Source organism: Eucyclogobius newberryi, unplaced genomic scaffold (genome assembly GCF_026437365.1).
Source record: "Eucyclogobius newberryi isolate DKJ021-1_F unplaced genomic scaffold, fEucNew1.0.hap1 SCAF_8, whole genome shotgun sequence".
NCBI classification, from domain to species: domain Eukaryota; kingdom Metazoa; phylum Chordata; class Actinopteri; order Gobiiformes; family Gobiidae; genus Eucyclogobius; species Eucyclogobius newberryi.
In genome coordinates this window covers 14,409,479-14,433,604 of record NW_027316500.1, presented here as the reverse complement: position 1 = coordinate 14,433,604, position 24,126 = coordinate 14,409,479, and the positions used below count along the sequence as shown (strand labels likewise).

The following is a 24,126-nucleotide window of genomic DNA, read 5'->3' as shown; positions in this document are numbered from 1 at the left end:
TGTGCGAAAGTTTAACAAAAGTTTGACAAAGTAAATGTTTTCATCCCATTCAAATGCCTAAACTAAACTATTTAGGCATCCAGGTCACTCACATCAGCGTTAGTGACTTTGTGCCCCTCCCTACAATCCTCTTATTAATTATGATTCTAATATATGTCCTAGATGGGGGTATCGAGGCCCTCATCGTCTGAAGCCCCAAAACTGCATCCACCTCAGTACACTTGTGTTGTTCATGTTTCTCGTATGCCAATAAACACTTTGTATTTTAGCCGGGGTGTGGTCCTTGCTAGTGAAGGAAGTCTGTGCCAAATTTAATTTGTCTACGTAAATTTTTTCATCCCATTCAAAATGCATGTACACCAACGCATGTAAATTAATGACAATATTTGTCTGGTTGCCACAGTAACATGCTTGCAGTTAGAGGTATGCCATCCGTGGCTTTTTCGATCAGAATGGTATGTACAATGAGTGTGCCAAATTGTATTTATTTTTTATTTAAGTATATTTTTTGACTTAATTCAAATGTTAAAGGGGGCGCTGTAGAACCTTTGTAAAATATAGCTATATATATTATGGCTGGAGAACTTACTTTATGAAATATCACATAATCACAGCTGCCTATTTGGTGTATGTATTAATCAATCAATCAATCTCCATATTTCACCAGCATCAATTACATAATTACAATCCAGCACCATTACCACATAACCACAATTAGAGATCTATTAACTGATGAATAATAATTAGCCTTATCTCGGTTAATCCTGTACCGCTGATGTGGCGTCTGTACCTGCTCAGGACGACGTCTCCACAGAGCAGTGACTCTGGTGATTCTCTGTGGCTGTAAACACAACATGTAGTGTAAGAACATGACCTGGGACAAACTCTGTATCATCATCATCATCATCATCATCATCATCATCATCATCACCACCACCATCACCACCATCATCACCACCATCACCAGAAATAATGCACTGTTTCAACACTGTATAAAAAAGTAAACCAAGCTGTGATTTTAAAACTGTATTTAGTAACGTTTATTTATTGGTTTAGGGCAGTTTAATAGATCTATTTTAATTTGTTGTTATGAAATGTTTTAGTTTTAATGAAAATTTGTGTTTTCTAGGCGGTTTTAACAGGGGCAGGTTTACTTTTTTAGATGGAAGTTAGCATTGATTTATTACATTAATGTTATGTTACCTGTTTAGTTTAGTCTTCCCTTCAGTCCACACATCCGAGTACTAACAAAAGAAAGATTGCTAAAATGGACTGTTGCTTTTGGAGTTGGTGCATTACAATATACAGAGCAATATTAAGGCATTATTATCATGACTTCTTACCTCTTTTAACTGCATTTCATCTGTTTAAAGATGTGCCTTTCCTGGGATTGTTTAGACAGACATGGACTTAGGTGTTATTGAAAACAGAAATTATAACTTGCGTTTAAACGTATAATTTATGTGAATGGTTTAAAAGTTTAGTTTGAGTTACACAGCATATTGCAGTTTATGTTGTTTTTATTAAATGCTTTATGTACAAATACAGTTTACACACAGAACAAAGCACGCAATAGAAATTACAAACACTGTACAGGCTAACTGCGTTCAAACCAAGAAACAAAGTCGTTTTCACATTTTGCACACTTTTACATACAGGCCTTAAATACACTTGGGTTTAAAATCAACTTTAGTTACCTTTAATTAGTATGTTTAATTTAAGAAAGAGGGGGAACATTTTACTTAATTTTCTGTATTGTTTAGAATATTTAAACATTTTTAAGCATAAGGATTTATCATTCATGTATATACTGAACACAAATCTATCATTTTGTCTAAACTTGGGATTTTCTAGCATTAGTTTCCATGTGTTGCCTCCAACAATGCCCATTTTTTAAAACATTGAGTAAAGAAAGTATAAGATGAAAACATAATGATCTTACTCAAAAAGAGTACGGTAGTTGGCGTTGATTTTAATATATTGCGTCTTTACTAGCAACAACATGGCACAGTCCAATTCTAACTGTTTTGAGGGGCAACAATAAAGGCAGCATTATATTACAGAATTAGAAATTGTGCTTGACGTTCTTTAGCTACCAAAAGAGTTCATAAAAAACATTTATAATTGTGGCAACGTTTAATCTAAAATGAGTGTGCTTTCTGGATTATTTCTCTGTCAGTACTTATTTCTTTTCAGCCAAAAAGAAAGTTTTCAGACATTTTGAGACGTGGGGGAAACAGATTTGAGATGGAGGTCAGACGTGGAGCACCTTCAGTATCGACCGTACGGATGTTTTCTGAAGCCTCCTCGTGTGAGCCGTAAAATAGGAGCTTTGAGAGCGGGGCGCGAGGTCGGCCACTCCTCCTCTGCAAAAGAAGAGTTATAAAATGCTTTTACTTTGCACAAAAGACTCAGGTTATAAAGTCAACCTGTCATAAAGAGCTAATGTACAAATCTTTCTCACAATCCATTTGACCGCACACTAAAAAAAGCCAAGAAAGCATATGCAGAAATGTTCCCACACAAAAGGAATTTTAAAAGCACTTGAGTCCTCTTTGCACAGCTGAATCCGGACTATCAGGGTTTTATTCTCTTAAATCCAAATTACATAAAGACAACCGCCTCTGTTGCACGGCACATTGCTCAGAGTCCAAATCAAAAGTGTTCAGAGCATAAAATCAAATTGCTGGCCCATGGTTTCTGTTTGGTTTGACCTCACCAGACCAGTGCACATCATATTAAAGTGAATGAAGCCTCAAACCTGCTGTGAAAAGTGGCTTCTAACTGAGTCCAATGATAACACAATTTCCATTTTGTTCCTCAAATTACACCTGGCACAATAACAAACATTAAATTAAACAACAGAAAAGAAAAAAAGGTTTTGTTCATGTTCTAAAGTTACATGATGTCAAAATGCAGCCTGTATTACATCTTTAAAAAAAAAAAATAAAAAAAAATAGGAAGATCCTACATACTCATATGTGCAAACTTTTTCTAATTTTGTCAGATGTAGGTCATAATATACTATTTTGTGTTACAATTATTGTGAGAAGAAAAATCTGTCATACATTTATTGACAATTGTTGATACCATGACTAAACAACAGATGTGTATCAGGATTTCTCTGGATCAAATCCTGGGTTATGGTCATGGGCGTCGCCAGGAGAGATCAAGGGGGGTCCCAAGACCCTCCTATCAAAGGCTCTTATCATATCATGAGAATTCATCTAGTGCGAGCCAGGTTAGTCACTTCAGCCTCTTAATTTTATTGCGGGTTAAGATGTGTACTTTTTTGGTATTTAATCCACACAACCTTAAACTTTCACCGTTGAGCTCATTTACTGAGGATTTGACTCCCTGTGTCTTTACCGCAGTGACATCAGGGGGCAGTGCGGGGCCGACACACACCTCAGACTCCTCTGTCTTCAGCACAAGTGTGACTGATGGATGTTCCACAGCACATCTACAAAGATTAGCACCAGCTACAGACAGTTTTCACATGTATTGATATGCAAATGTTTGGAGTGCATATGTAACGTAACCCCCTGTTAATAGATCTAATGAAAATGGGAAGGGTTAAAATAAATAGATAGATAGATGGATAGATAGATTAAAAATAGATATATAGAATAGATAGACAATTTTGTTTTGTCTTTGGTAAAGAGAAAACTGTTAACTCTCATTAAATAGGCCTGAATTCCAATATTATCCAAATATCATCCAAATAATATTATCATCCAAAGGACAAGAGCTACTTTGTCTTTAGAGTTTCCATAGGAAAAAGGAAGATGGTTAGATAATTAGTTTATGGTGCACAGTGCTGCAGTTGTGAGTCAGCCTTAATGTCACAGAAGGCAAGGTAAGTGTATTTGTAGAGCACAATTTGTACACAGGCAATTCAAAGTGCTTCACACAACAGGAAAACAATGCATTAAAATCACAAAGACATGACAGATTTCACAAAACAGTTTAAGACATAAAAGAGAAGAGTGCAAAGAAAATAATTTCAGTCATATGCACAGCTAAACAAAACTGTTTTTAGCTAAGAAAACTGTCGGCTGTTGAGGGGAAAAACACCCTAGCCACGATTTTAACATAGCCTATCAATAAAATATAAAAGTTACACAACAATATATTGGAATATATGGGTTTATTTGCTGAAACATATTCAGCCAGAAGCCATTCCAGCCTATAATCCTCCTAAGTGTAGTTGGAGATGTTAATCGTCCACTGGGTCTTCGGGAGCAGGACCACACCTCAACCTATTACTCCCCCAGCAACCACGCCTCCACTCTTTAACCACACCTCTAATACCCAGAAGCCCCATTTATACAGGCCAATCCCAGCATCTCTTGTTGTCTCTGCTCTCTCGACTGCACCCTCCCACCCCATGTCTCTATCATCTTCACCTTAGCACACCACCATCTAAGGAGGGGGGTTTTGAATCGGCTGGGCTGATTACCCGAGACAGAGCCCCCATCCTGAGTCTCTACCTAGCCAACTCTCATCGCTCCAGCATAGATCCATCATCGCTCCATCATCGCTCCATCATCGATCCATCATCAATCCATCATCAATCCATCATCGCTCCATCATCGATCCATCATCGATCCATCATTGCTCCATCATCGATACATCATCGCTCCATCATCGATCCTTCATCGCTCCATCATCGATCCATCATCGATCCATCATCGATCCATCATCTCTCCATCATCGATCCATCATCGCTCCATCATCGCTCCATCATCGCTCCATCATCGATCCATCATCGCTCCATCATCGATCCATCATCGATCCATCATCGCTCCATCATCGCTCCATCATCGATCCATCATCGCTCCATCATCGCTCCATCATCGCTCCATCATCGATCCATCATCGCTCCATCATCGCTCCATCATCGCTCCATCATCGCTCCATCATCGATCCATGATCGATCCATCATCGATCCTTCATTGATCCATCATCGATCCTTCATCACTATTATCAATAAACATTCTTTCATATTCCATTGTTGTGGCGTGGTCCTTGCTAGTGAACCCTACACTGGGTCTAAGAAAACCTTCAAAGTTAAGTCCATTTAATTTGGATTTTTTGGAGGGAGGGATTTGATTATTTGAGACTTTTGCCAAGGAAATTTGTGATGTGTTCTGTGATGGCCAGGTCATTTGGTTTTAGAACATTTAGAAATGCTGTTGCTTGACAGTACGGCTATTTATTTCACAATATAACTGGCATCAGTACATTCTCCATACTGTATTGGTGGTCCATTTTAGCTAATCGTCTGGAGCCGCCACCACTTGCGGCTATGTTACAATCATATGTGCATTTTCAAATTACAGCATACAAAAGAGGCATGAGAAGGTGATTGCACACAAGCCAGAATGCTAAGCCCCACATCCCTGACACTGGTTGCCTCTGCTGCTCCAGTGACACAGTTTCAGAGCATTAGGCGCAGAGTGGTGCCCGCCATGAGCCAACAGCATCAAGAGCCAAGTGCAAACACGTGTCTCTCCTTTTGACAGAAGCAGCTTCTAAACATCACAAACACATCAACTGCCATTGTCTGTCAAGCATGACATTAAAAATAATCCAAGGCCCATTGTTCACATATTCATTTTGAAAGTGTGGCCATGAATACCGCTAATTACCATCAACAATACTTGGCTCTGTGTATTGCTTAGTTCAAATGCTTTGTATGAGCATTCATCAATCCAGAGCACAAAGAGAGTTAATTGCAGTTATGAGGCAGTACATACCATAGTTGTTGTAGGCGTCTTCATTGTTCGCTTGTGAATATTCATAATAATCTGAAACGCTGAAACAGAGAAGAATAATCGCATTAAAAGAAGCGGAAAGTATGGGCTCTGATTGTTATGTCTTAATAACAGGAAAAGGTTGAACTGGAATTATTCATTCGCTCAAGCAGCTCTTTCAAAATAAAAGTGTACAACAAGTAAGTTACTGTATGTCTACGATAATGTCTACGTGAGTCCAATTACGGACCGAAGTGGTGACCAGAATATTACAGAAAATGAACATTGAATTATCTCCAAGTGACTTAAGTAAGCTAAAGTAGCAGCACAACTGTGTCATTCCCTTGTGCAATTCGTCAGTCTTTTGCACCTGTATGTGTGAAAGTATTTACTCAAGTGTGTATGTGAAACTGGTCATGGTATAAAAGGTTTTAAAGTTAGTCATTTGGACAAAGTTTTGGAAATTGAGACATTCTGTTCAATCCAATAGTCATTTCCAATCTAAAGGGACTGGTCTGAGTATCTAATATTCATACAGCCCAGATTTTAACTAGATTACTCCTGTCCTACGGGAGAAAGACTATGTTTCCCCCATGTCCCCGTCTCCAGTCTTCCTAACTCTCAGACAGGTACCTTCAGATTGAAAATGACACCCGACTGGCAGACGAATCCTCTCGATTTCAAAACAGTTGATTACCTTTGAAACCTTTTCTACATTGTGAAACTGTGTACATGCTTATTATGTTTAAATATAATGTTGTTTTAAGTAACTTTTCTCATCAGAACATATTCGGTCGCACTGTTGACCATGTGTAATCTAAACACCAAACAAATGTATTTTTACACATATTAGTAAATGTGACGCTCACCTCTTGTCCTCATATGCTTCATAACTTTCGTCATCATACTCTCCTCCATAGCCATCATCAAAGCCCTGGAAGAAAAAGAGTTGTACTGTGTGAAGAAGAAATATTACAACAATCGATAGAGAGGTGCACAAGCTGGAGTCTATCACGCTGTGTTCATAATGAGACGGACAACTTTGTCCAACACACGTTATTGATTGGGGTTAGCAGGAGGAAGGTGTTTCATAAGAGCCTAATGGACACCTACTGAGCTGCCAGCTGCATAATGGAGCCCATTGACGGATGACTTTCTGCGCACACACATCCGTGAAAGAGTATGCAAAATCAGTGCAATATTGGGAAGCGGGAAGCATTTGTATAATTTATGTTTGAATCATAACATGAACAGACCAAACATCTGCTTCTTTTTCATAGATTTCTCTAAACATCCTCTCACTCTTCTTCTCCTACGCCAACTGACCCCATGGCCCCGTTCACTGCTTTCATAAGTCAAATCTTTGATCTTATTCTGTATCCCCTGCCTGGAAACTCAAACCTTGCTATTCTATCAAAGGCTGGATGAAAAATGAAATACAAACGTCTCCCTCGTAATAGCCAATTCAATTTAATTTTGCCTTATTGAAAACAAATAAAACCACTTTCAATATTAATTTCCTATATAAAAACAAAACAAAAAGGCGAATCTCTACTACCAAACTCTGAACTGCTCCAAACCAGATATAGACCTATCGATTAAACTGATCATTAAGAATTAGAAATACAAATTATATTAATTGCACAGCCTTATCTAAATGAACAAAATTCTGTCTTCCCTTTATGTGCATATAAAACACCCCCGTTGCCATCAAAGGTGCAGGAGCTCGTCCTCTGCTGGTGCACTCAGGAGTGAAGCAGTTTTGCATCTCAAAACTCTGCCATTATGCATCTGTTCATCGAGACGCCGCAATGTCGTAAGTTCGATTTCCCGTCTCCAACAATTTACTACATGTCCTCCCTTCTCTCTCATACCTCACTTCACTCTGTACTTTCCTGTCAATAAAGCCACAAAATCATAAAAAACAAAGGCAACAACTCGGCTGTAATATTATGTACTCGGCTATGTTATAGTGCACATGTAAAAAATATTATCACGTTGTTGGAGACGTAATCTGAAATCTTATTTTTGCTAATAAGATTCAAGTTAAAAAATAAACTGTATAATTTATGGTGCATTCAGTGTGTCGCAGGACGATTTCTGTACTATAATAATGCTTATTGCTGTCGGAATAATGGTTCACATTAGACCAAAGTTCCTGTCAACAGCTCAACCTGATCAGTATTAGAAACTTAACTCCTGTAATTGGTACGGATTTATCAAAGGATGTTTTATGCATGGCTTCTAATCTGATATAATCCTTTGCTGTTTTACAATTACAAGTCTGTCTTCTCTACAATTTTACAGTTAATCAGCTTGTTGTAGCCTTCAAATACATTTTAAATCAACAAATTAAAAATAAGAGCTTCACTAAAGACGATTTATTCAAGTCATCATCTCGCCAGCACATTTAGCGGGATGTCTGCCTGCAACAAAAGGGTAATATCTTCCTGCATTTGGTGTGACTGCTCTGCCTAATGCGTTGTGACACAAAAGCGACGCATCAGTGAGAACGACATGGATGCAACAAGCCACATGAAATTACATTTAGGGAAAATTCACAGTCTCCTGTCTCAGACGTTCTCTATTCTAATCCATGGATTTGACTGAATGAAAGTTATAGGGATTATTGTCAGGGATTAAGATGCTCTGGGGAGCCCATATTCTTATTTCACTTGCATTGCACAAAGACGCTGCGGGTAATAAAGATGAAACCTTTTTATACAACCATAGAACTGCATTGGTGTTTTCATAGTCAGAGATTAAAGGTATCGATGGAAATTAACAAGCGCTGTAGTCGACTAAAGAGGTGCTCTGTGCGTAGATTTAAGTTGTGATCTCTCAAAACTCTATGATCACACGAGGTATTTGAACCGTACTGCACATATAAGAAGCAAAAACAACTATGCATACATAAAACTACTCGTAAACGGTGTCTTCACTTGTAAAAAGTGAGACTAAACTGACACGTTCAAGATTATACTGTTCAGGAGGTGAAAACCAATCTGAGCAATGATAATACATTTGTTTCAACTATATTATTATTAAACAACACAAATCACTAATTTGTTAAGCAGTGAAACAATTCTGTGAGGTAAAACAAGTACTGTGAATATGTCCATGTTAAAAGCAAACTAATTAGACCTGAAGCCGAGCCAATGGACCCTTTAAAGTGCCATGTCAACACATTTTCAATGATTAACTGACTGCAGGACTAAATATGAAAGATTTTAAGTCTTTATAACAAAACAATGTACAGAGGATGACCGTTGTTATAGTCAAAATTTAGTTTCTAGCCTAAAATTTCAAGTTTCTCCATTAAAATCACATTATGTTCCACTTCACTCTTGCCTCCACTCTGGAAAACAAAGTACTTGTTCACAAACTTTTAAAGGGTCCTCTCTATTTTCAAATATATGTCACCGCTCAAGAAAACGGACAAATCCTGTCTGCTTGCTCACCAAACCAACTTGACTTTGCTGCAGTCTCACGATCATCAATAAAAAACATTGAACAGCTCTTGCTCTTGCTCTGACACAGACACTGAGCATAAATCACATGCTAACACAAAGGTTGGAGGGCTGTGGTTGGCAGTAATTAGGACAGCGAGGAGCTAAAGGCCCTTAGCCGAGTGCTTCATTATCAATTGACAAACCTGTAGGTCCCTGACAGTGACCGATGCTGAAAGCCTGGCCACACTGCAGCACCAAATGAGATTCAGAGTCCATTGTTTCCGCCAAATGAATTCTGCTTTTCACTCCTCACCTGGGCATTTCTTTTGTTGCAGCTACTTTTAAACGAGAGCACTGTACTTACAATAATCACGAGACTAGTTTCAGTTGTAATGGCATCGGGTACAATGCTGTTTTCAATATAGAGCATATAATTGTTCTCCTTCAGCCGAGACTGTGGCCTCAATCTCTGACAATAAGCTAACTATTGTGTGTTGCACCTGTATTGCACTAGTGAATAAGGTTGGACAGTGTTTGTACAGAGGATGACCGTTGTTATAGTCAAAATATCATATACTATTGTAGTTTGGGCAAAATTATTAGATGGAAAAACTTGTAAAGTAAAACAAAGCAGCTCTAGAAGAAGAATATCACAAAGTATCAACACATTTCTAGCCAAATAAATGTTCAAATATATTTATACAAAAGCTGAATGATTTGGGAGATATATCTAATTGCAACAGGCAAACAAAGTACTTGCGAATATGTTTGTGCAGATCTAAACTTGAGGGTGAAGTTTTTTATGCAGAATAAGACATGATATTTTGTTGTTTTTGAAGGAAATTAGGGTATGATAAATTATGGTAAATGGCAGCCTTTGCAATTTCGATTCCATAGCGATCAATCTTGCAGGCCTGATTCATACTTGAATATCATTACCATAACAGCTACAATGTATGAAAATAATTCAGTTGATTTCTGATTTTCTGTAATGCTCAAAATCACATGAACAGAGGATAAAACAATGAACCTTTAGAATGTATTACCGCCACATTTACCCGACAGACACAGGGCCATATTTTGTCCTCGGAAAAAGCGTTAACAAGAGCCTTTTGCAGGGGGTGTTATTTCATTATTTAATTCATCTTTCTTTGTTCCAGCTGGTTCTTGGCACATCAGCTGAGAAGAAGTGTGTGTTTGGCAGGGCTGTCCTTCAATCGGCTCCGATTGGCTAAACCAACCCGAATTACAAATATTAAAATTTAAACACTTTCTTATTCTCAAAACTGTCTTTTTTGAGTGATGAGACGTCTTTTTTGAGTGATGAGACATTTGTGTTATTTATGCCCATGAAGGTTGATTTATTATGATTATCTCGTCCATATGGGGAAAGTAACATAAGATAAGATAAGATAATCCTTTATTGTCCACACATGTGGAAATTTCATTGTTGCAACGCAGTGTATTAGTTACGATTCTGGCCATACACAGAACGCACCAAACCACGCCCTCAGTTTGCTTTACTCTACCTCATATTTTGGTATGATCACGCCTCTTGTTTAGGATTCCAGCCCCTGCGCTGTCATCAATTGCACCGACTGCAAAGTGTGATGAAATGAGCTCTGCTGTGCCCATGTTAACGCTACCTCTAGGGGCAAAATATGGCCCATAGCGGGGGAAACAAGTACAAAAGTACTATTTTTAAGTATCTGTACTTTACTTTTTACTTTACTACATTTGAGAGCAGGAATCTGTACGTTATACTCCACTACATTTTTGTCGTCATTGATAGATTAATACTTCACTAGTAAGGACCACAACCCCAGCTACGATGCAAAGTGTTTATTGGCAGGCGAGAAACATGAACAACACAAATGTAAAGTTTATGCCGTTTTGGGGCTTCTGGCGATGAGGGCTGAAGGCTCCTGGGCCTCGATACCCCCATCTAGGAGATTAATTAGAATTAAAGCCGCGGTAGGGCGATGATGGCTATTGCCACCTGCGCGACCGCCTTCCCGCGCAGCCGCTTTCCCGCGCGGCCGCGTTTTGATTTCGACACTGCATTCTCTTGGACTTTATTCTTTAGTCTTTTATTCCTTAGACTTTATTCTTTAGACTTTACACTGTACCCACGTCACCTAGCAACAGAGACCCTAACCCTAACCGTTAATGCTGATGCTAACGCTAATGCTAAGACCACGGCACGTGAGGAAATCAAAATAAAAAGAGGAAGAGGAAGTGAAGGCATTCATTGCGCCTCTGCTGGCCAATTGTGAAAATACAAAATATCTGCAATGCACTTTTTTCATGGCGTCTCGAGGAGAATATAAACCACGAGTTTCAAACAAATCAGACATGTTGAGTTTTTCACACAATTGGTAGGGGGCGCTATAGAGTCAATTTGTTAGATGGGTATTAATTATTTCCAATCAGATCATAAAAACGCATTAGTGAGTGAAATAAGAGCTCCGTAGATCAATTAGGCGTGACTGAAAAAACAGGAAATTAAGCCTTTTTTTTTACGCGGAATATACATTTTCCGTAAGGAATATCATTTTTTTGTTTTTATATTTATTAAATTTCAATGTCTTTAGATGCAAAAGGTGTTGTTTTGAGCTCGATCGGACAAAAAAACTAGGACAAGTACGATTTTGAAAAAAAAGTCAAGTGTGGCGGTGCCACTTTGATTCGACATGGCTGACTTCCTGTTTATCATAGAGCGATGCTGCCAGGTGCGTTTTACTCCTCAAAGGTCAGAGGTCAAAGGTAGCTCTATCACTGTTCCACGTGCCATGTGCCTAAGCCAAAGATTAAGCGTTTCATGTTTTTTCTTTTTTGAACTAGTCGGCACTGTTGCGACGGGCGTTCTCGCAACCTCCATTTTATCTGAGTTCGGGCCGAGCCGATCGAGTCTGTGACATTCATCAATGTTCTGGGGGTCAAAAATGCCCGAGTTGTGGCAAAATGACCATGAATAATAATAATAAAAAGCCAACTAACTAACAAAGACTCGTCGTATTCCATTCCATGGAATGGCTCGAGCCAATAATAAGAACGTTTAAAAGAGGGAGGGGCTCAAAAATCATGAACACAGGTGTGATCTGGATGATGAAATAGTGTAGCCGCAGGAATGGGCGTGGTCCTGTTCCAGGACTTAAGATAACAAAACTTCATTTATTGAAATGCGTCGCAGTGTTGATGAGTTCAAATCCCGACACTGACATTTTACTGCATGTCCTCCCTTCTCTCTCAGCTCTCATTACACACATTTCTCTCCTGACTAATAAAGCCTACGGGCCAGAAAATCCTTTTTTTTAAAAACACCATTAATATCTTGAATTGAAATTATTTTTGAAGGTTAATCCTTTCATTCCAGGTCTGGCAGCTGTATGTTTAGCAGTTCGTCTCCCTCACTCAATGAAGCAAAGCTCAATTACGCAACATTTGGCTGCACTTGTGCCGTATCAGTTTGTAATTTGGTCTCTTTTCATAAAAAATGGACTACAAAAAGATATAGCTCACATATTTTTTTCTGTTGGTGGACTGGATGTTATAGGGAGAATCTGTCCCCATTTCAAAAGGATGTCCTCTGCTTTTGCCACACTCCATAGATGAGACTTTTTTTCCCCTTCAAAGCGGCTCAGAGCAGTGTGTTTAATCACATTATGGCATTTCGCACACAGTCGGGGGATGGTTGCAGGGCTCAAGTTGAAAAACCTAGCCGTGCATTTTGGATTTCACCAGCAATTTGTACAATTTGTGCTGTACTGTCAGGGAGGCAGCGCTCTCATTGTCTCGTGAGCGCTGACAGCACAAGATAAGACTTGATCCAGATGGGATTTGATCTTTAACGTTCGTCTAAGGCCGCGGTCCCGATCCATACAAACTGTCATCAATCACTATGTAATCTGCTCGGTGCGTTCACTTTGCACTTTTCACACAAATGTTTGAACTGATCACTGTCCAATGTCCTCGAGTTGAACCTGACTGAGGTTTTGGAATATTTAGAACCATCACCGTAAAACAGAGGTGATTTATGAATGCAATTCCCAGTACAAAACTAAAAGTGTGGCTGAAAGCCTGAAAGCATGAAAGCATGAAAGCAAGACATTAGTCTATTAATAATAAGCCACATACAGTATTCCTAACTAGTGGTGTTATGATACTAACATTTCCAACTCGATTTTTGATACTAAAAACCCAATATTGTTTGGACAAAATAATGTAATTTTCAATGTAAAATAACTTTCTTAAAACTGTTCACGGAAGTTCACATATTGTCCTTGTTTATGTGATTTATTTAGCATCGATACTCAGATACAAATGAGTATTTAGTTTTGTAATAGTTTTTAGTGTCAATTCTTTTCCTATTATTCTTAGTTATGAGACAGAAGGTACAGTCAATGATCAGCAGTATAACAAAATGTCAAATTCAGAAAACAACGCTATTTCTTTAGAGACAATAAAGTTGACCGTATAACAGGTTATACGGTAAACTTTATGATTTATGATTTTCAAACGTGGACTTTATTTGGTGGAATAAAACTTGTAGTCAATATAAATTATAGTTTTACACCAATCAAATCTCAGTTTGTGAAGAAAAGTTAAGTTAAGAAAAATAAGTCAAAATTTTACAGGAAGTATTATTAATATAAACATATACTTTTCACCTCCTTTGTAAAGAAAAGCAATCAGCAGGAGCCCTGATGAATCATAAGTCACTGACTCTGCTGTCAACACACACATCTTACACAGAAGAAACGTTCAAGTGCTTATTCTGTAGAGTTTAAACTACTTATCTGGCAGGAATACGTTCAAACAGACATCACAAATCTGAAATTATATACTTGATGCAGTGTAATTAATAATCCAAGCGACATGGCATCAGTGAAGAGCAGAGCTCGCTTGACCTGATAATCATCATCATCAGGAGAGTCCCTGCGTTCGTTCTGATGCCCTGGACAATCACTGAGTAACAGTGGTGATTCATGGGAAATCATGTGTCTGCACCATTAATATCAAAATAAAGAAAATATAAAGATGATATGAAATGGCCTTGGAGTAAGTTCATTTTTGATGTTCAATGTTATTTTCCAAGTATATAAGTTGTTTTGATCATAAGGCTTAATGCTTTGTTTCTTCTCACTTTGAATTGTTGGTTGTTGTACTTGTCGTATGATTTCTCTAGCAAAATGCATTTACTTTCAGATACTATTAATATTTTCAACAGCGTGAGCAGGTAGTATCGATTAAAGTGATTTAATACAAAAAAAGGTAAGATTTTAGACTATACAAGTGACACAAGTACATTGGTTTAGCCTCCTTATGGAGAAATTCATGTTTGACAAACCATGGGAACAGAGACACACAAATCCAACCCCACAACATTCACAATACCAAGTGCAGACAACACCCAGTGGTGCAGTTACCATGTAAATCTGATTTTCCCAGACAAATTTTTCAAAATGTTACTCTGCATGCACTTTACCAACTACAGTCTAGAACTCTGCTGCATGACTTTAACAAGAAGCAAAAAATGCAGCCATTTCACACACGCATCTTTGCACTGGCTTCCTGTTAATTCTAGAAAGGATTTTGTTTCTTTCTACAGCGTTATATGGACTTCTCGTACATCTCGTACATCCGAGTTTAGACACCTGCACGTGCTCTGAGCTCCGAGGGCCAACTCCAACTCCGGCTTAAGCTCTAGGTCTGGCTCCAGCACACGAGACGATAAGACGAGATGAAACCAGGGGGGGCAGGGTGTCCTAAGCTCTGGAACGCTCTGCTCCCCCTCAACCGAACGGCCCCCTCAACCGAACGGCCCCCTCAACCGAACGGCCCCCTCAACCGAACGGCCCCCTCAACCAAACGGCCACCTCAACCGAACAGCCACCTCAACCGAACGGCCCCCTCAACCGAACGGCCCCCTCAATCGAACGGCCACCTCAACCGAACGGCCCCCTCAATCGAACGGCCCCCTCAACCGAACGGCCCCCTCAACCGAACGGCCCCCTCAATCGAACGGCCACCTCAACCGAACGGCCCCCTCAACCGAACGGCCCCCTCAATCGAACGGCCACCTCAACCGAACGGCCCCCTCAATCGAACAGCCACCTCAACCGAACGGCCACCTCAACCGAACAGCCACCTCAACCGAACGGCCCCCTCAATCGAACAGCCACCTCAACCGAACGGCCACCTCAACCGAACGGCCCCCTCAATCGAACAGCCACCTCAACCGAACGGCCACCTCAACCGAACGGCCCCCTCAATCGAACAGCCACCTCAACCGAACGGCCCCCTCAACCGAACGGCCCCCACAAACGAACGGCCTCCTCAACCGAACGGCCTCCTCAACCGAACGGCTTCCTCAACCGAACGGCCCCCTCAACCGAACGGCCCCCACAACCGAACGGCTTCCTCAACCGAACGGCCCCCACAACCGAACGGCTTCCTCAACCGAACGACCCCCTCAACCGAACGGCCCCCTCAACCGAACGGCCCCCTCAACCGAACGGCCCCCTCAACCGAACGGCCCCCTCAACCGAACGGCTCCCACAACCGAACGGCTTCCTCAACCGAACGGCCCCCTCAATCGAACGGCCACCTCAACCGAACGGCCCCCTCAACCGAACGGCCTCCTCAACCGAACGGCCTCCTCAACCGAACGGCTTCCTCAACCGAACGGCTTCCTCAACCGAACGGCCCCCACAACCGAACGGCTTCCTCAACCGAACGGCCCCCTCAACCGAACGGCCTCCTCAACCGAACGGCCCCCACAACCGAACGGCCCCCTCAATCGAACGGCCACCTCAACCGAACGGCCACCTAAACCGAACGGCCCCCTCAATCGAACGGCCCCCTCAACCGAACGGCCCCCTCAATCGAACGGCCCCCTCAACCGAACGGCCCCCTCAACCGAACGGCCCCCTCAACCGAACGGCCACCTCAACCGAACGGCCCCCTCAACCGAACGGCCCCCTCAACCGAACGGCCTCCTCAACCGAACGGCCCCCTCAACCGAACGCCCCCCTCAACCGAACGGCCCCCTCAACCGAACGGCCCCCACAATCGAGCGTTTTATATCTCGTCTTAAGACCCACATATAGAATATTTATAGCTAATTGGCTCATTTATCAGACAACAACAACTCAAACTCCTTCTGCGGGATGTGAGGAGGTCAGCTGCCATTTTCTGACCCTGCTTCAAGCCCGTCTCCTCAAACATTTCCTGCCGCGCGTTGGAGCGAGGCAAACCAATAATCTTCCTCTCTCTCTTAGTCAAATTTGGGATTTTAGTTTGAGCTTGTCAAATTGCCAGACTAATTCTTTTTTGTTGACCCCATGTAGTCTCAGTCTTCTCAAAAAGTGTATTTTTGTATGGAAGTATAATTCAGTAACATTTGTATTGTTTAGTTGCTATTTCTGTGGCATGTCCCTTGTTGGAACTCTGTCTAATTAACAAAATACACAAAGTAAAAATCAATTCAAATCTTGATTTTCATGATTTTTTTCACCATGGGACGGTACAATAATAGAAAATACTCAATCTAATAAATACTTCATCAAAAATCAAACAATTTACTGCACGTCTATAACAAAAAAATCAAGAAATCAAGTGGTTTATTTGACGCGATACAAATTATCTTCATAACGAGAACATTTATCAAATGTCGTAACCATCTTGAATTGTGACACACGACCCAATTACACCTCCCCAGTCCCACACCACCTCTTCCTGCGTTGCACCAACCCAATCCGCTCGCCTCCGTCACTTTCTATACTTTTGCAGCTACAATAATGGTCACTGTCACTGTATTAGTTTTACAGCGCCGACAGCCTGGCAGAGCACATTAATCTGGATCGCCCCGGGAGACACCGCTGTTACATGATGACCTGCGCCTCGACTCGCTCACTGTTTATACTGCGCTGTCCATTATCAAACATGCTGGATGAAAGTACAGGCCCAAATACTTTGTGTAGGTGCGAGTTTTATGAATAAGCAATCTCATGCAAATGCACTTCTGGCACAAAACACGGCTCTAATTTAAAAAGCGTGTTGTGTGCGCGTCTAGTCGTGTGAAGTCTCAACTGGGAAAGGATGGAGGGAAGTACATTTGTAAACCGATCCATTGTGACGCGGGGAAAATGGGGTGACGATGAAATTAAGTCTAAAAATGTAATGTTGTTTTATTTGCAACTCTAAAATGGAAGGTTGTGCAATGTTTAATCGAGGGATTTTGGTTTGGTGAAAGGAAATGTGACACACTGAGGAAGCACATAGAATACATACATGATAAATACGGATGCATGCTTAAATATAGATTAACCCTGCGACGAGCTGGCCCCTGTCCAGGGTGTACCTGCCTAAGGCCCAAAGTCACTGGGATAGGCTCCAGTCACCCGCGACCCCGAAAGGGAACAAGCGGAAGAAAATAAATGATTGAATGAATATTTAAATATTTCTACTCTCTATATTACATCTTTTACAGAGCCAAGGGAATCTCTCAGTATTGGATCTTATACCATTGATTTCAATTCACCTTTTGAATCCTCAAGGGCATATTTAATTGGAAGGTTTTTTCAAAGACTCGTAACTGTACAGTATTTTCCGTCCATACAAGGTATGAAAGAGACCTATAAATTTCAGAGGAAATCCAGCTATAATGAGAATAGAATATAATGTTGGTGGAGAGGATTTTGGTTCGATATGTATTTTTCCAGCTGATACTGCTATTTGTCATACTGCTGTGGGAAATAAGATTTTAAAGTCTACAAGCACGATCAAAAACATGTTAAGTTGTAGTTAAGACCACAAAAAACTATTAACATTAATATTTTGCCTAATTTAATTTCTATTTCCTTTTAACTCACTAATCTGTTTAATAAACTAGGACAAACTAGGAATGGCACATGGGCCATAGACATATTGACCAAATGTCCAGTCCAATATCGGACCGATACAAATTATTCCATTTCCAATCAGTTTTAGCCAGCACATCGGGCATATGTTTAATAAATATGATAATTGATTTGATATAAGTAAAATCTGAACCTGTTTGCTTCATATCTGGCCACACACAAGTAATGTTTACAAAAACTTGACCAAAATCCTATATACCATACAAAACGGCAGTTGTACGTGATCAGAAGGGAAATCAAAGACTGTTGCTAATAAAGAATAATAGAATATGTCACAGAATGTACCAACAATTGAGGACTGGACACATTTAAAAGAATAAGTACGCTTTTTTGACTTTAAGCCACTACTGTTTCAAAAGACAACTGGCGCATATACTGTGTACTATAAGTGTAAATATCTCATGTTACAAAGTGGGCACCTGCGGCTTATTGACAGGTGCAGCGGCCTCTTTATGTACAATTTATTTTTTTTCTTTGTAAATTTCCTTTGCGCTGCTTTTATTCAGAAGCGCTCTATAGTCCGAAAATTACAATAAGTTTAAAATCTTGGTTGCCAGTTCAAATCGATGTACTGTTTATAATACTTCAAGGTTCAGTGAGAATCAACATTTATGCAGACGCTGGAGCCAAAATGTCAAAGATGTCCATACTAAAAAGGTCAAGTGTACTTTGAATTGCCAAACGTCAAAACAGCATTGAAACCCTGAGTGGCTATAGTTGGCGTGACAGTCATGTGAGGCGATGCTACAGCCACTGGAGCAGTAATGTAAAGCCGATGTCAAGGTTAGATTTGTGGTTGAGGAGGAAAAGGAAATGTTGTGTTCATAAATTATGAAGAGAGTCACTTGATAACCACCAACCTCCTCAGACTTCTTCCTATTGGGGCTCTAAATCAATAGTGCTGTGGATTAGGTACAATTATGATCATTCTCAAAGTATCACTGTTATAGGCACCCTGACAGTTTGATGTTAGTCCATCAATCACAGGTCTCAGGAGATGTTCTTTCAACAGCCATGGAGTCAAGGTGCAGCAGGTCTATTTCAGAAGGAACTGGATACTTCTAGTCCACTCCATTACTCAAACATATTCGAGGTATTAATATAAATAATATCCCAGGTCTAGATGTAGCAGTAGTAAGAGTATTAATAGTAGTGTCAGGATGTCACGATATCAACATGTATGTATAATGATCATTGTGAGAAAACACAATTTAATGAGAGCTCACAATTACTAAGACCTAAGTTTAATTCCCATTGTCTAACATTTGTGACCAGTTTTATGAAATTGAACTTTCTGAATTAGAAAATAAAGTGAATATGAAAAAACAGACTTTTGGACTATAGATTGAATAAGAAAGACTTAATCAACATTATTATACTGTGCCATTATATTTTGACTGCTTGAGGTAATCACAATGATCAATTAACTAATAAGCTTGATATCCTTAAACAGTAGTGCAAATTGTAGCTGTGGTTGAAATGGCAACACTGCATTTTGTACACTTTCTGCTTATTTTGAGTACTTTTTTAAAGGTGCTCTGCGTACTTTTCTTGTGCTGTCTTTACAGTGAACCATCCACAATTCTTATTACCAGGAATGTTTCACAGTATGGCATTACATTTATTTCCATATCCCGGCCGCATTAAAAATGTTTTTTTTTCCCAGAGCAATTTATTTAGCAAAAAAACCCCACCTGTAATTGAATGTACTATTAATAAGTTTAATGCAATACTGTAGAACATTCCAGACAAAGCCATAACATCTCCATAGTATTAGAGGTACAAGCATGCGTGATAATAGAAGTAACAGCAATTGTGCTAAAGTAAGTATTGGCCTCAACAAGCATTCTAGGTTAAATTAAAATATTTATAATTCCTTCTCGGTCATGTTTTTATTCTAATATTGCTCTTTCATAAAAATAATAAAACAAACAAACAAAATATTCCTCACTATGTCATAATTACCCAGGCTGCATTCCTTGAGCCATCTTTATGTAACACTGTACGCCGTATACTCTTTGCACCTCTTCTCTTTTAGTTAAAACACATTCCGTGGGCAGAGGCAAAGATGGACGACTCTGCCGGTCTAGTATTGTGTCGAGTCGCACGGAGCCAGATTCATGTAGTCGTGGAATAACAAACCAAAGCAGAGCCGTGTACGCTCTGATTGGAAAGCAAACAACTACGGTATCTGAGTGTCCTGCTGGACTTCGGGAAACACGTTGTGCAAAGTCGCTGAGACAGATACAGAATGAGGAGAGAAATGTTCAGGACAAACTCATCTTTGTGTAACCCCTCCATCTCTGCTTTTCAAACCTCCAATTACAAAGGGAAAAAAAACGTCTGCTTTTTCTTCACCTCTCCGAAATACATAGGCTCTACATCAGAACTCAATTTGGTTTGGTAATGAGACGGCGCTTGTGCTGTTCCCCGCGCAGACAGCCCAATCTTCAATAACCAGCACACGAGGGCTTTGCTTAGTGGGAAGGCTCTCAGGAAATCGACTGGTGAAAGTGTTGCCTTTTTTATTCAGAGCAAACTTGAAGCTCACCTTGTGTAGTCATTTCAAATGCCCTTGAATTTGAAATGGTTAGATCTGAGGACATCCCCCACGTTACCAAGGTCACGCAATGGTTTTGATATAAATCTCTGTCAGAAAGTACTGTATGAAGATTAAGAACAGCTTCCCACACACATTTTTTACTTTAAATAGAGTGCCGAATGAGTAAACAAAGCTAGAAATAAAAAGACAAGGTTCAAGAGCAACTGTATCCTGAGCACACTCATCGACGCAGCTACATGCGAGATCTGATTCAACAAGCTGACGTTTAACCCTGTGGGATCCACCTCATATTTATCTCCTCAGACCCATAATAAAATGTACTTACTTGTTTTGTGTCTTGTAGCAGCTTTCAGTAATTTAATATTGCCATGTTAATAAAGCTGTAATGACGCTTCCCAGCTGTCTATATTTGAATACCCTTTTTCATTTTCATTTTCTTCCACTACCTCAACACAGTAACGTCTTTGCTCCTTCATCACTTCAGCAGTAGAACATCCCACCCACAAAATATAACGTAATTAATAAATCACTAAAGGACTGAGCGATATACAAAAGAAAAAATCATGATTTATTCTATATTAAATTCCCAAACAAATATACGCCCTGCGACAAGTTGGCCACTGTCCAGGGTGTACCCCGCCTAAGGCCCGAAGTCACTGGGATAGGCTCCAGTCACCCGCGACCCCGAAAGGGAACAAGCGGTAGAAAATGGATGGGTGGAAATTCCCAAACAGAATTCAGACAATGGTAAGACTTTAAAATGGTCCTTAGTTTGTTTCTACACACTTATAAAACATTTATTAGCATATAGCATTGGTTATTGAAACCAGTGACAGTAACAAGCAGCTTATTAATGCCCTTACAAACATTTTGTACATGGTACATTTTGGTAAATGACTTATTAAAATATAAGACATCACAAATGCTGGTAATTGTGCTTATGAACAAATAACTAGTGCTTATTAATGCCTTATACATAGTTTACAAAGGGACGCTATTTTTAATTTTTAATTTTTTGATCATTGCCGTAAAAATAAATCTTCCACAACTCCAAACCACGCATGTTTGCTCTGGAGCCAAGCATATCATTGACGACTAGACATGACTGAATCTTGATTAAATTTAAATGAATTACACATACTTATTTAATGAACTATATATATATATATATATATATATATATATATATATATATATATATATATATATATATATATATATATATATATAGTTCATTAAATCAAAAATAAAAGCATGTTAGCACGCAAAATTATTATTATTAATACAATATTTGGATGTTATCATTTCTGGAATAATGAGCTTGACAATGAGCTAGTATCTCACTTTATCCTCTTCATTTACTACTTCTCACTGGTCAAGTCGACACCCCAAACAAAAACTTGACTTGAATAAGTTTACGATTTATCTATTATACTCTATCTTTCAAAGGTTTTTCAGTCAAAATAAGTCTGCATTGGTAAACAAACCTCTCGATAGCGGGTTAATGAGCACTTGTAACTATAGTGCACTCAACAAATGCACTCTTCAAGTATCACTTAATATTCACACTTCTCCCTGCTTCATGTTTACATTAAGAATCATAGGCTAAAACATTTCTCAGACTGCAATTACAGGCAACATTCAAAGCAAAGTATAACAAACAAGCAATATAATAAGAAATTATTAACACTTCTAACACCAACTCACTTCTATATCTCAGCTTTAATTACGTATAAAGCATAAAGATATACAAAGCAAACATAAATAAAACACTACAAATGTCAGGTTTATAAGAAAACTTTAGTCCCAACTCACAAACTTAAATGTCTCATATTTTAACATAATTCAAAGACTTTGGTAACGTTCATCTTGTCATCATTTACTATTTCTACTTCCCGCTATAGATTCAATCCACCCAATCGATCAAAATTACACTTGCTTTTTGGACAGTAATTATTTTCGATTCAATCACAAAGGAAAGGAAATCACCTTGAAGCCTGCAGTGAGTGGACTCTTGGAGAACAGCTTTACAGTTTGGCTATTTTAAACACGGCTTCATTAAACTCTGGCTTGTAAAGAAAATGGAACTCACATAATCCTCATATGCTTCGTGTGTGGCTGGTATTAGTGGCGGTCTGTATGCGTTGCTCGTCGATGCCCCTCTGGGTCTTGGAGGTTGTGTGTCTCTCGATACGACAGCTGTGGGTGGTTTGGTGTGCGTCGCTGCTGTCGAACCCCGAGGGGCGACAGCGTTCCTCGTCGTGCCTCTGTGGCCTCTGGCAAACACATCAAACATGAAAGGCAAAAGAGGTGTAAAAAGGTGGACGAAGTAGTAGTACAACAAGCTCTTAGACTAAGGCTTAAAAATGTCAGTATCGTTCTGTGAATACTCATTTAGGACAGCAGCACATTGCTCTGTTACACAAGCACATCTCTGCCTGGAGCAGCTCTAAGGGGACAGGGTTGTCTTCACTGTTATGACAAATGTTAAGCTGTTCACTTAAGAAACATTCACAAACGAACGTTCTGTCATGGGACTGTCCTGCTGTGGGAGTTGGACAGTAAAATTCCAAATCACTAAATCTTTTATGGTCTGATGCTGAAGAAAAATTGCATATTTTGTGCTTGTGTTTTGTGCTTTGTTTCATTTTTGGAGGAATTACAAAATATGACAAGCATTTAAGATAAGTTAAACTGTAAGTTAAACTACAGCAATGTTTGCATGAAGTCTATTTCAGAGTATGTAATATGTCAGATCTTTAGTGGGCTAACTTAAACAAATGATATAATAGTTAAAGGCTAGTTATAATATGATAATAGTAGGTGCGAGTTTGAAAAATGTACCCCTCTACCCCTTAAAGTACATTTTGATCCAAAAATACATTAAGATAAAGAGGAACTACTGATGCATATGTCCCACTGAGGCTTTATTATCCTTAATCAGTACAGCATAGGAGGAAACGGTGGTGCCTTTAAATGTGCGCAGTCCCACGTTGAGCCTGGATTTAGCTCATCAACATGCGCGGTCTGAATTAGGCCATGCTGCTGTGGCAAGCTGTATTTGCTTATTCCTGTGAGGCCACCAAGGCTCAGGTGAAAAAAACTTAAAAGCCTGCTGGAGGAAAATGGTTTTCACACCAGCAGCTCTTCCAATTTATTTTTCTGTACACGCTGTTATCTATGTCAATAACGCTAACTACCCAAATTTAATTTCACTGCTAGTGTGAACATTACTAGTCTTGACACTACATATTCAGGGGTGTCCAAACTGTGGCCCCCAGACCAATTTTTGTTGGCTCTCAAGCTTCCTACTACATTGGCCAACAACAAAAAGTAGTGCTTTTTTACACTAAAGCGCCATAACATTAGTTGTGCAAACAAACACTTAACCAGTTCAATACAAATAAATACATTGAGTACATTTTAAC

General features: G+C 39.6%; 1 protein-coding gene across 1 annotated transcript in view; it reads right to left on the bottom strand.

The window, feature by feature from the left end:
• Nucleotides 1-1,502: 1,502 nt before the first annotated feature.
• Nucleotides 1,503-24,126, bottom strand: part of khdrbs2 (KH domain containing, RNA binding, signal transduction associated 2) — a 69,932-nt gene continuing 47,308 nt past the window's right edge. Inside the window, exons 6-9 of the mRNA XM_072437400.1 lie at nucleotides 22,791-22,974; nucleotides 6,629-6,693; nucleotides 5,763-5,821; nucleotides 1,503-2,366 (exon numbers count right to left, since the gene is read on the bottom strand). Of these exons, the coding sequence (XP_072293501.1) occupies nucleotides 2,272-2,366; nucleotides 5,763-5,821; nucleotides 6,629-6,693; nucleotides 22,791-22,974 (403 nt within the window). The 3' untranslated portion in view covers nucleotides 1,503-2,271. The remainder of the gene's footprint in view (nucleotides 2,367-5,762; nucleotides 5,822-6,628; nucleotides 6,694-22,790; nucleotides 22,975-24,126) is intronic.